At 42.5% G+C, this 14,119-nt stretch overlaps 1 protein-coding gene across 2 annotated transcripts; it reads left to right on the forward strand.

Moving 5' to 3' along the window:
• Nucleotides 1–1,448: 1,448 nt before the first annotated feature.
• On the forward strand, nucleotides 1,449–13,753 carry LOC149975545 (uncharacterized). Of its 2 annotated transcripts, XM_090208709.1 has the most exons (5): nucleotides 1,449–1,732; nucleotides 9,406–9,489; nucleotides 9,661–9,803; nucleotides 11,987–12,103; nucleotides 12,502–13,753. In XM_090208709.1, the coding sequence occupies exons 1-4, from the start codon at nucleotides 1,657–1,659 to the stop codon at nucleotides 12,059–12,061; spliced, it is 378 nt and encodes a 125-aa protein (XP_090064835.1). In that variant the 5' UTR covers nucleotides 1,449–1,656; the 3' UTR covers nucleotides 12,062–12,103; nucleotides 12,502–13,753. The 2 variants fall into 2 exon arrangements, with proteins under 2 accessions (XP_090064835.1, XP_090064836.1); XM_090208710.1 differs by lacking the exon at nucleotides 11,987–12,103 and having other exon boundaries at nucleotides 1,576–1,732.
• The last annotated feature ends 366 nt before the right edge of the window (nucleotides 13,754–14,119 follow it).

Raw genomic sequence — 14,119 nt, forward strand, 5'->3', positions numbered from 1 at the left:
TGGACCATTCACATCCCTTGACCAGCGGTTCTCTGTGTAAAAAATAACAAAGAGGACAGTTCTGTAAAGATTTTTCCAGGCTGCTGCACTCGCCATTGCCAACTCTGCAGGGAAACAGACGAGACCCTTGGGGTTTGGGCATTTGTTCACATGGGGAAATAAAACAGGCCTCAAGGAGAGAGGGAGCAAGAAAAGAGTTTAAGACCGAACCAAACTCTGACCCCGAGATGTTCTTTGGAACTCAACCCCTGTCGGGAGTCGAAGCTGATCTCGTGAGGAAAGTTTGACTTGGCTCTGGGTCGGTGTACTCTAGGTCATCGCCCGTACACTCCCCATATGCACGACAGTGTCCTTGCTCTCGTACCCACACAAATGATATGAGCTTTCATCCCTTGCAGTTTGTGGGGCCTCTTAGTTTACTGTGATGTGATGCAAGCAGATGGGTTGGACTCGGACACCAGTCAGACCCTGATGCTCACTGGCGGCGAGAAACAAGAGCTGCTTGTAGGAGGCGAACGCGATGGCTCACGTATACACTACAGTAGCCAGTCACCTACATGGTCCCACGGTCCTGCTCACAGCCGGAGGTGCTTTACAGCAACAACAGAAACCAGGCCAACTCTCACTGAGTCATAGAGCTGACAGGGGAACACAGCCAAGACACAATCATCAGGAGAGCTGAGAGAGCCATGGGATGGAGGGGGCAGGATTTAGGCATACCCACCCCTCCTACACCTACCCAACCCCCTTCTCTTCCTCATGGGGCACACTTAAATATACCTTACTCCGCGACCCCCCCCCCCCCTCCCCCCCCGCTGACTGGAGAGGATGGGAGGGGGGGGGGGGCAGTCAACCCCCACCTCTCCTATGTAAAACTCAAAAACATCTGGCATTTGGTAAAGAGCATTTCCTCTACTACAGATACAATAGGGAGAGGGTAGTTGCTTGTGTCTTAACTGGCCGGCTCACAGCAAGATGTCCAAACCACAATGGCTTTTTTTTTATAGGCACAATTTAAACACATGTAAAATATGGATGACTGGATACGCGTCGTTATACTATGTTATCTAATGATCATGTTAGAATGTATATTCATGTATTGTGTAAATTATATGAAACACCGAATATTATTCCTAAACTCTCCACTAGTTGTGAAAGGCAGATACGTTTCAGTGCCTTTTGTACTGGAGTCTGTTTAACTGAACACGTTGTTCGTTTAGTGGACCCACTGACTTAACAATTGACCACAACTCCATGTCCTTTATAACCTAAAGTTTTACAACCCAGAATCAGGTCATCCAAATATAATCCCTAACCCCAGCTACAGTTTGTAAAAAAGTGGTGCTGCCTAAAAATCTGATTAATCCTCTGTAATCCTGACCTCAACCCATCAGTGTTAAAAAGTCACGATGGATCCGGAATAATTTTACCTCACCCTAATCCAGACCACAGCCACTTTGTGTGCCACTGACAATTGTTGAGTATGTTTGGTTTACACCCCTTGGCACATTGAGGCAAAGGAGACTTACTACCGCCTCCTTCCTTTCCCTCTTCCCCCACCCCTCATTCCCTCCCCTAATCACACACACTCACACACCACATTCATTCAGAGCCCAGTTTGGAGTCTGATCACTCACTCTCTCTGTCTGGAGCAACATGCACAGGCTGACCCACTACCGCTTTCTCTTGGTCTGCTTGACTGGAGTGCTGTTGTTGCTACCTCTCTGCTGGGGTGAGTACTGCAATAGGCAGGGTGTTTGTTTGCGGGTGAATAGTACGGTTGTCTGTGCGGAGATTGAGTAACATGAACAAAACAGAATGTAAGAATTGAGAACCTGTGGCATGTGTATCTGTTTGCATTGACCTCTGATAGAGACAGGCATGTGTGTTAGAGCATTATTGGGTGATCTAGAACATAGCTTGAGTGAGTACTGAGGGGGGCAGGTGTAAGAGCTTTCCCACTGGTCACACACTGGTTGAATCAATGTTGTTTCCATGTCATTCCAATGAAATTACATTGAACCAATGTGGAATAGAAGTTGAATTGATGTCTTTGCCCAGTGGATTGTGTATGTAGGTGAATTTTAAGAGACTGGGAACTTGCTGCAAGATCATGTCAACGTTTTTTTTTTTACCTGAAGTTATTGCCAGACTTGTACAATTGGAGTTACAGGGTAATAGCGGGATGAGGTATTGCCGACTATCAGATTTACAAATCTAGTTAATTTCCATCAAAATATTTTATCAGAGGGCTACACAGCTAAAATGCTTAAAAGTCTGCGAAAAGTCTGAAAACACACAAGCCAGTGAATCTAGCCGAGCGTAACAATTAACGTTGCGCGGAACAAGGCTCCTCTCTCAAGCACAAGAGAAACCTGGGGGCAGAACAATCAGCCGGCGATGTAATCCCACTCTACTTCCCAGCACAGCTGTTTTGTGTAGACATGTTTGTAAAGTGAGCACGCTATCCCAGCATCCTCCTTCTCTCCCCCTCACACCAATGTCCCACCGTGGGCTGAGCTGGCTTTTAGTCAGTGAGTGGGAAGTTTGATTGTTCTCAGGATATGTCTGCAAGTCCCTGTCAAACCCTCGGCCCAAACGGATAGCAGTTGTGGGTTCAAGTCTGGATGAAAAACATGTTGCATCTTCTGACATGACCGGATGCTACTCATCTTAATGATGATGAATGGCATGTGTTACTTGACGGTTGCCTTTTTGTTTTGAAATCTCAGTACACAGTGCACATAGTGTTTGATTGTTTTCCCCCATTTCATTATGGTTTGAGGCTTAACATGGCATGGGGTTTTCATGAGGCTTGGCAACTTCCTCTTGTGGGGGTGTGACAGATTGTACCGACAGGGATTTTTTTTCTTTTATATTAATCATAAAAGATTAGATTAGAGCGAATGAGGGAAAAATGCCATGTGTCACGCTAACCCTTTTTGCCAGTCTCAAATGTTGTTGGTGAGAATCTTTTCCCCGTGCTTTGCAATGTTCAGGCTGTTTTCAGGCTCCTTAGAATAAATGTTCCTTGACATTGGCCACCTGCCAGATTTAGGAAATTTGATCATCTTGCAAACCTTGGTGGGAATGACACATAGAGGTTGAAATGAAGGCCTAAAAGCCTAACAAAGCTGTATGGGGTGTTAAAGTCCTACACCAGGCTACTTTTCACTGCAATTAACACTCTACTCTTACCACCTGGGGGCGGCCCGTCAGGAAGTCCAGGATCCAGTTGCAGAGGGAGGTGTTTAGTCCCAGAGTCCTTAGCTTAGTGATGAGCTACGTGGGCACTATGGTGTTGAACGCTGAACTGTAGTCGATGAACAGCATTCTCACATAGGTGTCCCTTTTGTCCAGGTGGGAAAGGGCGGTGTGGAGTGCAATTGAGATTGTGTTATCTGTGGATCTGTTGGGGCGGTATGTGAATTGGAGTGGGTCTAGGGTGTCCGGGAGGATGCTGTTGACCAGCCTTTCAAAGCACTCCATGGCTACCGACATCAGTGCCACTGGGCTGTAATCATTTAGGCAGGTTGCCTTCACTTCCTTGGGCACAGGGACTATGGTGGTCTGCTTGAAACATGTAGGTATTACAGACTCGGTCAGGGAGAGGTTGAAAATGTCAGTGAAGACACTTGACAGTTGGTCCAGGCATGTTTTGAGTAAACGTCCTGGTAACCAATATTTGGTCAAACTAATTTAAGTTTGCCTGCATTAAAGTCCCCGGCCACTAGGAGCGCCGCTTCTGGGTGAGAATATTATTTTCTTATGGCCTAATAGAGTTGGTTGAGAGCGGTCTTAGTGACAGCTTCGCTTTGTGGTGGTAAATAGACGGCTACAAATAATACAGATGAGAACCCTCTTGGTAGATAGTGTGTTCCTTAAGCAAGGGGGAGGCTGATGACATCACGTCTCCCCATCAGTCCAACTCAGTGAATGCCCTACTCCTTGAAGTTTGAAGTTGTGTCTAAAACACACTGCTTTGTCCCCAAAAAATCTTTACCCTTTAGTGTGTGTCCTGTACTGTATTTATACTTGCGATTAAAAACATAGATTTTTATTTATTTTTTATTTCACCTTTATTTAACCAGGTAGGCTAGTTGAGAACAAGTTCTCATTTGCAACTGCGACCTGGCCAAGATAAGGCATAGCAGTGTGAACAGACAACACAGAGTTACACATGGAGTAAACAATTAACAAGTCAATAACACAGTAGAAAAAAGGGGAGTCTATATATACATTGTGTGCAAAAGGCATGAGAAGGTAGGCAAATAATTACAATTATGCAGATTAACACTGGAGTGATAAATGATCAGATGGTTATGTACAGGTAGAGATATTGGTGTGCAAAAGAGCAGAAAAATAAATAAATAAAAACAGTATGGGGATGAGGTAGGTGAAAATGGGTGGGCTATTTACCAATAGACTATGTACAGCTGCAGCGATCGGTTAGCTGCTCAGATAGCAGATGTTTGAAGTTGGTGAGGGAGATAAAAGTCTCCAACTTCAGCGATTTTTGCAATTCGTTCCAGTCAAAACATTGATGGAGGACGTCTTTAAGCTGATGCCTAATTAAAATCTCAGACACACTGGTAGGACTGTCAGATGTTTGCCTGCTGACAGTATTTAGCACCTCTGAAAAAAGATTGCAGTCAGAGTGCAGTACACTGCAGTTATTCTGCAATTACTGCGTCCAAAATACCAGTCGACTGCAGTTACTGCACTTTTACTGCAGCTTCAATACTGCAATCTTTTTTTTTGTAAGGGGAGTGTCGGCAGTCAATCTCTTTTGTGTTCACACAGCAAAGACCTTGGAAGTCGTCAGTCACTCACCCTTATTAAAATACTCCAAACCAGAAGGTGGCAGTAGCGTTGTTTGGCAATGCATATCCGTGCATATTGCTTATGGTCTAGATTCCAAGCTATCTGCGCTAATGTTGCTATTTTGTAGAAATCCCTTGTTGGTACTAGCTAGATGGCCACAGCTGGATAACTACCTAGCAAGATGACGAAGAAACAATTAAATTCACCCTCCATAATCCCATAATGCCAGTGCAAGGCCAAAGCCAAATGTTTAACTAGCTAGCTAACGTTAGCATATTCGCTAGCTAGCACAACACTCGGCAGCTAACACAGGCAGCAGTTTCATGGAAACTCACTAGTCCATTGTAATTTAATTATAATGTCGATACAAAATACAGTGGTTAACTAGCTTGGAGGAAGTATTAAGTGTTGTGTGCATTGTGTCTACCATCCCATAGCCTACATTACATATGAAGTGTGACTGGCCCATCCATGGATGTACAGAGAAAATGCCCTACTTTTTTTCTTAATTTGTTTGTTGGCTGCCAGTGTTTCATGCGAGGCAACATTTTAAATGACTTCATTAATGTTCCCTGTTGGAGGGAGACATGAAAGGACCACTCCTTTTAATAATAGGGTGTGTGGAAAACAGTCCTTCCAGACCTTACTGTCTGTTTGCTAATATATTTTCCCCTACGGGCTTAGCATGTGATGTGGTGGGTATTCTGAACTTGTATCTAGTTTGGTATCAGAGCCCACTAGGTGAATCAGCTGAACCTGCAGCATGCAAAGCAGCAGGAGTGAGATTCTCTTCCCACAGTTCTTTCCCTGTACAACACAGACAGTGACCACAATGGGACCTTGTCTTCCTAAACTGGAGGGCATGGTTAAAACAAGCAGCCTGTCTTCTCAGATGAAGCACAGATCCACTTATACTCACTATTTAAAGGGTTGTGTCACTCACGGTTGTGTATGGGAGGGTTTTTCAACACTTGTTCATTGACTTTCATAGAGGTAGCATACATCTCGGTCCTGAGAGGAGACTGTGACTCACAAGCATTGTGGAGGGATTGAATATAGAGGACAGGAGGCCACACACTGCCTCATTAATGATGCATGTGAGCTTCAATGTAGTTAGCCTTGACCCGAGATTCAACGGTTTTCTTAAGTGGTCCACACAATGGCAATGATACTAGTGCATTGATGTTTAGCTCCGCGTAGCACTCCACTGCCAGTGGAGTCGTGGCGTGTTTAAAGAGAATGGGATTGTATATCTGAAGTCACGATGGCAGCCTGCCACAAGCTAAGGAGTATGGTTCATCTCTGGGTTCAACTTTCTTTTTTTTTTTTTTAAGTTTCAAAAAGAGAAGCTAGAATCAAAGCCCATCTGATACTATTTCTTTGGTAATAACATTTCCCACGTGTATCTTATCGTTTTACACTGACCCTCCCCATCAGTCATTGTAATGTAGGCTATCTCTTCTACTTCAAGGCAGTCGTTATGACTTCACCAGAAACAGATGATCCGGGAGCGGGACTGGTGCATGATTTATTGGGGTCGGCTCAAGTAGACAGATTGAAGCAGGAGGATGTTTGGGGCAGTGGTTGCATGTGGGAAACTGGAATGAGGAGGGAAATTAGCACAGAAAAAAAATGACCCGTGATGATCATGATAAGTCTCACTGATGTTGAGAGCAATTGAACACATCTGGAAAAAAAGTTGATGTAAACTTCATAGCAGGGAGTCCCAGTTCAAGCACAGAGGCAGGCTGATACAGTATATATTGTGTCCTCGGGAAAGGCACTCGACTCACAGTGAAACGAATACAGCTGTATAAATGAATCACGTGCAACTGGTGGATCCCTATTTAGATAGACATTTTTTGGGGACAAGGAAGTGGGGGGGTCAGTTCAGTTCCCATCGTCTGTTCTTCAGAACCTCCGAAACACCAGAGGAGGGTCTAGAGCTTCTGTGATTTCTAATAGTCCCAGAACCACCACAGCGTTGGCGGGCAGGGTGGCCCCTGTCCTGAGGTCTCCCATATCTCTCATGCGGGACAGCCTGAAGTTTTTTTTTATTTTATTTTTAGAAGCAGCCAATCATGTCTTCTTTTCCTGAACTCTAGCCCTGGTTCGCATGGCCTAAGTGAAGTGTGACCTTCCTAACCGTTTGATGACGAGATGTCCCCTGGCTGCCATCGTCTTTCCCTGATGTCCAGGTGACTGGATGGAAGTCCTGCAGCTTGAATGCTTGAGTGCTTGAGGATGTTAGGGGTCCCAGTAACTTTGAGGTGGACAGATCGCTGGTGAAAAATGTTGGTGCAGTAAAGAAAAGTGCACACTGCACTTTCAAAGTGTCACTTATTTAATTCCAATGTTTCGGCCTTACAATCTTCATCAGACCTACAAAGCTAAACTAATCATACAAAATACTCTCAACTGAGCGAGACCGATTCGTAACTGTTTCAACACAACATTTGGGGATGCAGTGAAATGAATGACAGACGGATATTCCAACAAAACAATTATGTCAATACTTATATTGGGGTAGTACATTATTTCCTTGAGTGACATCAGTGCTGTCCAGTTAAAAGCTGACTTCCTGTAACCCTTTTGCCACGTGTCCACCATCATGACTGACTGACAGAACCAGCTTTGCTGTGGCTTTTGTTGTCGCTTCCTTATTTATTTACCTGACCCACCTTAATAACCTGAGTTTGTCTCAAATATTGCCTTACCCGATAAGCTGTTCTAAATTAAGTTTGAGCAACAGCTGACAGAACATTTTGTGAAACCACTGCTTTTAGCTGTAAAAGATGCACAGATTTTACATGTACGTACATTTTTAGTAATTTAGCAGACGCTCTTATCCAGAGCGACGTACAATTAGAGAGATGGCATTCAGCACCCGGTATATTTGGACATATCGTGAGAGAGAGAAATTTCCCTCACAGAAACGTCTGTTGGCCAGGCACGATTCATGGATCCCATGCTAAGCTCCACCCTCACACCCCTGCTTGTGTGACAAAACTAAGCATGATTTCCCTTGAGTCAGCTTCTGTTTTTGAGTCGATCAGCTTTGTTTAGCGCTGGATTCTACATGCACGAATCCTCGTAAATTATTACGGCTGTCATTAACGTTCAACAGCCTCTGCTGAATCTTTACTGACCAAATGGCATTAGATTATTCAAAATATAAAGGTTTATCACATAATTTTAGGAGTGTTAATGGGGTGACTGTAAATACTGATTAAAAACACTTTAATAATGCTTGACGATTAAAGAGCTCAGGGAATTTAGACAGAGGGCGAGATGGATTAACCCATTTTAAAGGTTTACTGAGATTTAGGATTGGCACCATGATCTATTTCCAACCTTTTTTTACTGTCCATTTGGGATCATTTACTCTAAAATCACTGTTTGCGAGACATTTTCAGACCTCTGAAGTCCCAAGCTATCGGTTGTATATATACAGCTATATGCCTCAACCCTAAATGAATATAAGATAGGCCCTGTCTAATTTACTGATTTTATTTGGTGCCTATGTTTCTCATTCTTTTGGAATTGAGGCATATACAGTGGGGAGAACAAGTATTTGATACACTGCCGATTTTGCAGGTTTTCCTACTTACAAAGCATGTAGAGGTCTGTCATTTTTATCATAGGTACACTTCAACTGTGAGAGGAGGAATCTAAAACAAAAATCCAGAAAATCACATTGTGTGATTTTTAAGTAATTAATTTGCATTTTATTGCATGACATAAGTATTTGATCACCTACCTGACAACGACCCGAATCACACAGCCAGGGCAACTAAGGAGTGGCTCCGTAAGAAGCATCTCAAGGTCCTGGAGTGGCCTAGCCAGTCTCCAGACCTGAACCCAATAGAAAATCTTTGGAGGGACCTGAAAGTCTGTATTGCCCAGCGACAGCCCCGAAACTTGAAGGATCTGGAGAAGGTCTGTATGGAGGAGTGGGCCAAAATCCCTGCTGCAGTGTGTGCAAACCTGGTCAAGAACTACAGGAAACGTATGTTCTCTGTAATTGCAAACAAAGGTTTCTGTACCAAATATTAAGTTCTGCTTTTCTGATGTATCAAATACGTATGTCATGCAATAAAATGCAAATTAATTACTTAAAAATCATACAATGTGATTCTCTGGATTGTTGTTTTAGATTCCATCTCTCATAGTTGAAGTGTACCTATGATAATAATGACAGACCTCTCTACATGTTTGTAAGTAGGAAAACCTGTAAAATCGGCAGTGTATCAAATACTTGTTCTCCCCACTGTAGCTGTATCTATACAACCGATAGCTTGGGACTCGTCTTAACATTAGACCCCTTTTTAGGTCTGGAAATATCTGATAAACTTTGCATTTTGAGTGGACTATCCCTTTAAGCAATGCTGACGCTAGCCATGTTCCAGTCAGCACATGGGAAATAAAACATTGTAGGTCAGCTTTCCCCCTCTCATCTTTGACCTTGATTTTCGTTAAATCTTTTTATTTCTTCTTTCTTTTTTTTTGTTTGACCCAAACACAATCTGTTCTTGACTCACTGCATTGACATAACCTTCTGTTTCTGCTCCTTCCCTACAGGCCAAAATGAATATGATGACTACGGTGACACAACGCCGACACCGGACTACGACTACAATGCCACCTTTGAATACACATTTTTCAGTATGTTAAAACATTTACTTTTATACATTTTGACCGATGTGTTTATTCCCGTTTGGGGACAACAGAATTACAACAGAAAAAACTTGAATCTGCTTCTTTGTGTTTGTTTAATTATTTTGAATTACAGTAAGTACTGGAAAGTTACCTCACAAATAAAATGTTGTTCACTAGGTAACACTAGTACTGAGGACCTGGACAGGTTTCTAAGTGGGAGTGAAGAGGAGGATGATGAGGGAGAAGATATGGAGGAAGAGGAAGACACAACCTTCTCGACCACTATGTCGACCACAGACAGCAGCATAGTCATGGCGAAGGTATCCCATAATATTGCTGCAGTCGTTTGTGTCTGATTAGACTCCCTTTTTTATCTCCCAAATGAAATGGTCGACCTTTGAGTCATATCTTTTAAGATGGAGGCTTAAACCAAAACCACATACCTCTGCCCCGAGAACACTTATGTCACACTGACCTGTTCCATGCTTGCGGATGTTACGAGGATGGTTACTTGTGTTTTACGTGGGTGTGTTGATTACCCAGGGGCAAACCAGCACTGGGGAATTTTATGGGTTCATTCGAAACAATACATTTACTAAGAATCACAGCAATTTTTAGAGCCGCTTCTCCTGCTATTTCCACCACAGTACTTTGTTTTTGTTCATTTCAAATAAACAGCATTTCTACATCCAAATCTTAACTGACAGCAAGAACAAACTATGGCAACCCACTTTTGCTGAGTAAACCTAGTCCAAAATGAGTGGATAGCTTTACCAAACTGATAACTGTACTTGATTATTGAACATTTTAAGTCCTCAGACAGGCATACTTTCCCTGGAAAGACAATACAACTTAATGATGACATCTGATACATATTGCTTTGAGGGTACTTATTTTAGAAGTACAAATTCAGCCCATTTCAGTGGCTTAGTCAAGATCTCAACAGGTGGATCCTATTATCGATACGGGTCTGTCTGAAAGCCCCATCCGCTTTATATCTGTAAACTCAAGTCCAGGAAACCCTTATCAACAAACACTCTGGGATTTGTCCAAAGCCTCCCAACCATGAGAAAGCAGGTGGACCTTCTGCCAAAAAGCAATATCAATCGCCAACAGTCAGTGTGTGTGTGTGTGTGTGTGTGTGTGTGTGTTACTACTTTGTCACTATTTTATGTTGGTCCTCTTGTATTGCTTTACCATTCATACAAACAGAAATTCCAATAATAATAGTGATGAAAATACTAAAACTCCCTAGAGTTTACATTAAGAGATACCACAAACGTTTATGTGTAAGTTATTACAGCTGGTCACGCACATTCACGCGCACTTATAACATCAATAAGATGTGATCACTTTATTGGTCAATTGCACACGGGGTCCAACCAAAATTTGACTTCCGCTTATAACCCAACCCCTCCGAAAGGGGAGGCACCCAGTGTGGTAGTAGAGCCTATCTAAAACCTGTATATGTACGTGTATGTGTGTCTTTCATAGGGGTTGGGTTAAAAGCGGAAGTCATATTTTGGTTTGACCCCGTGTGCAATTGACCAATAAAGTGATCGCATCTTATTGATGTTATAAGTGCGCGTGAATGTGCGTGACCAGCTGTAATACCTTACACATAAACGTTTGTGGTATCTCTTAATGTAAACTCTAGGGGGTTTTAGTCTTGACATTTAAACAAACACTAGTATCATTGGAATTCATGTTTAGATAGAAACTCTTTCTGTGTCTGTGCAAGAATAAAGAGAGTGTGGGATGGCCACCTTGCTCAAGGCTCATACAGGACCTTTCCAAGAATTGTCTAGTATATATAACACTAAGGTTAAGTAACAATCCAGCGCCCTTCTTTAGTGGGTGTGTGATTAATTCATTTGAGCGTTGCACATTCATATAGAGTAAGCACTGAAGGTGCAGACTGCAATACAAAGAATATAGACACTGAGTATACGAAACATTAAGAACACCTGCATTGGAGTCAACATTAACCAGAATCCCTGTGGAACGCTTTCGACACCTTGCAGAGACCATGCCCCGATGAATTGAGGCTGTTCTGAGGGGAAAACGGGGAAGGGGTACAACTCAATATTAGGAAGGTGTTCCTAATGTTTGGTGTGCTCAGTGTATTGTATACATAGTAAAGTGTTATGTATATACATACATGCAAACACATTCACATAACTGTCTGAATGTTAAAGGCAACTGTTATTATTGCCTTCTAGCCCAACAAAAACATACTGCATTTATAAGACAGACTTGAACCATACAGCTCTCCCACAGTAGATTACGTCGAATCTTTCAGCTGAACATTCAGCTGTTCATGGCACTGGTGGACATCGGTGGCAGTGGTTGCATCTCACTCAGTTCTCGTCTGGTCACCTTGCCACTCCTCAGTTTATAACTCTCTTGCACGGTTATCTTCTGTTTTTATCCTTGGAAGGACTATTTTATCTGGTTACGGTTGAGAATGACTTACATTGGTGTTGTGTATTGGTTTGTCCAGGGCTCCAGGACCGCTCGTCCTTGTTTGCTGCTGGCCGTGGGCTTAACCGTGCACCACCTGGGCCAACTCCTATGAGCGGGTCGGGACCAATGACGTTATAGGACACACACTTAGGAGGTGGGTCAGACCCACGCTAAAATACATGGACTGAATACAAACTTGAACATACAGTATGTATACACATTGGCGGGTCAAAGACACTAATGCATAATAGTGCATGCTACAGATTTAAGTGTGAAAGGTTCTAATGAGTGTGTTCTACAGTTATAATAATAATAACATGGTAGGTAGATGTAGTGATATTTTGATCAAGTTGATGGTGCTTTCTGCACACTAAATGTGGTGAATATGTCTGATTGCTACAGAGCTATTTGCAACCTACGTGTTGATTATGAAGTGGACGCCATTAGTAGCATGCCTCTTTCTCAACCTATGTGCATTACATCGTGTATAGGGCGATGAGTTCATTCTTATTTTGGCGGAAAAACATGACTGTTTTTCCTCGAACATTTCAGATATCCATGGATCGAAGCATGAAGGCAAGAGCGTGAAAGGACAGCAGTGACTCTGGGGGAAATTTCACCTAAATACTGTGAACTCAAACATTCGTATGTAAAAGAACCCCTCAGTCTATGACTGCGCCCCCCTCAGGACCTGAAGCCCAAACCGGGGACTCAAACCACTGCTCCCACTGGACATGTCACTGCAACACATCACCCGTAGTATTCTATAGCAGTCAAGAGACGAAAACCACTACATAGGATAAACCACTTCACATCCTGTTGTTTTTATGTGTTAAGACGCACGCAACACTGCTTATGTAGCAAACGCTACCACCGCACGATATTCATATGGTTTTGCATCATTCAGGGATGTAGCTGATCTGTGAAGTTGGTACAGGCAATATGAAGCTGATAGAAAGAAATGCCCAACCACGATGTATTAAAGGGCAGCAGGTCTTAGAAGAGAAAGGAGGCCAGGTTAGTGAGATGATATTAAAGTGTTGCTCGAAAAGTAAGAAACAGCTTGGAAATATCTACAATACCGAAGCAACGCATTACCTGTTACGCGCTTTGCCCATCAGGATGTTCAATCGTATTTTTCTTCTGTTTTGGAACTACTTTGATTCATGTGGCTTTGTGTTGAGAAAATGTGTCATTCTGTTAATGAAAAGCTCCCAAAAGACCGGTTTGAAAAGATTGTGAATCTCGATACCATGAGCACAAATATATCTGCTGTTCCGTTTTACACGTGTTCATTCCGAGATTCACTACTTCCCGTGTGTGGCGCATTTACCCTGGTTTGTCTGTGTTTAGGATGTAAGAAACATCACACACAAACATGGCACAGCATCCTAATCTGAGCCATGCTGTTGACCACACACACAGGCACTTTCCTTAGAAAATGGCACTTCTGCATCACCAGTCACCCCCCCTCATAAGGGGCCGGTGACCCTCTGCAGCACACTCTTATTACCATGTTGTGTTTTCTATCATTCTTACAAGTGTTTTATAAGTGTTTTATAGACAGTGAATAAATTAACTCTACAGAGGCAGTCATACACACAGGGTTAATCATGTCAACTGGTTAATGGTTTTGTCAATGTAGTGTATGCATTTATACATATTGTTTATATTTCATAATGAATATTTTTGAATACATTTGTTCTCCTTTTTAATGATTGTTATTTGTCTGATGGACCTATTCATTTTCACATTATATAATGCATTTTTGTGTATTCAAAAGATTAAACTCTGTGAAATTCCACTAAGATGTGTTAAATTTTGACTTCCTACATTGAGTAATCCACCCGGGTTTCATGTATTTGTTAAGGGAAGCATTTGTGTACTTTCTCGTATTTTGTGAATTTCTCAACTGATACATTCAGCAAATTTCAGCACCTGGGTACACTTGTGCACTCCACTCATGACAGCTTTATTGAAGAAAAGTGGCAAATAATTGTTTTTCTTGACTTTGTTTTTATGAATATCAGTTTGTGCAATCATGTTACATTTCTTCCCTTGACTATTCCACCAAACTATTGCACCATAAATAGTGTCTGAGGGGAGGGAGACTTGGGCAGGCTTTGCAGGGTAGAACTACAGGTCAAAAGTTTGGACACACCTACTCATT

The sequence above is a fragment of the Oncorhynchus mykiss genome, chromosome 18 (genome assembly GCF_057628025.1).
Source record: "Oncorhynchus mykiss isolate SJ-2025 chromosome 18, ASM5762802v1, whole genome shotgun sequence".
NCBI classification, from domain to species: domain Eukaryota; kingdom Metazoa; phylum Chordata; class Actinopteri; order Salmoniformes; family Salmonidae; genus Oncorhynchus; species Oncorhynchus mykiss.

Excerpts from the sequence above, each read along its gene's own strand:
- LOC149975545 (XM_090208709.1), top strand. The coding sequence starts at position 1,657 with ATGCACAGGCTGACCCACTACCGCTTTCTCTTGGTCTGCTTGACTGGA. Across the intron at positions 9,490-9,660 it reads CTTTGAATACACATTTTTCA|GTAACACTAGTACTGAGGAC; the intron begins GTATGTTAAAAC and ends GTTGTTCACTAG. Across the intron at positions 9,804-11,986 it reads GCAGCATAGTCATGGCGAAG|GGCTCCAGGACCGCTCGTCC; the intron begins GTATCCCATAAT and ends TGGTTTGTCCAG.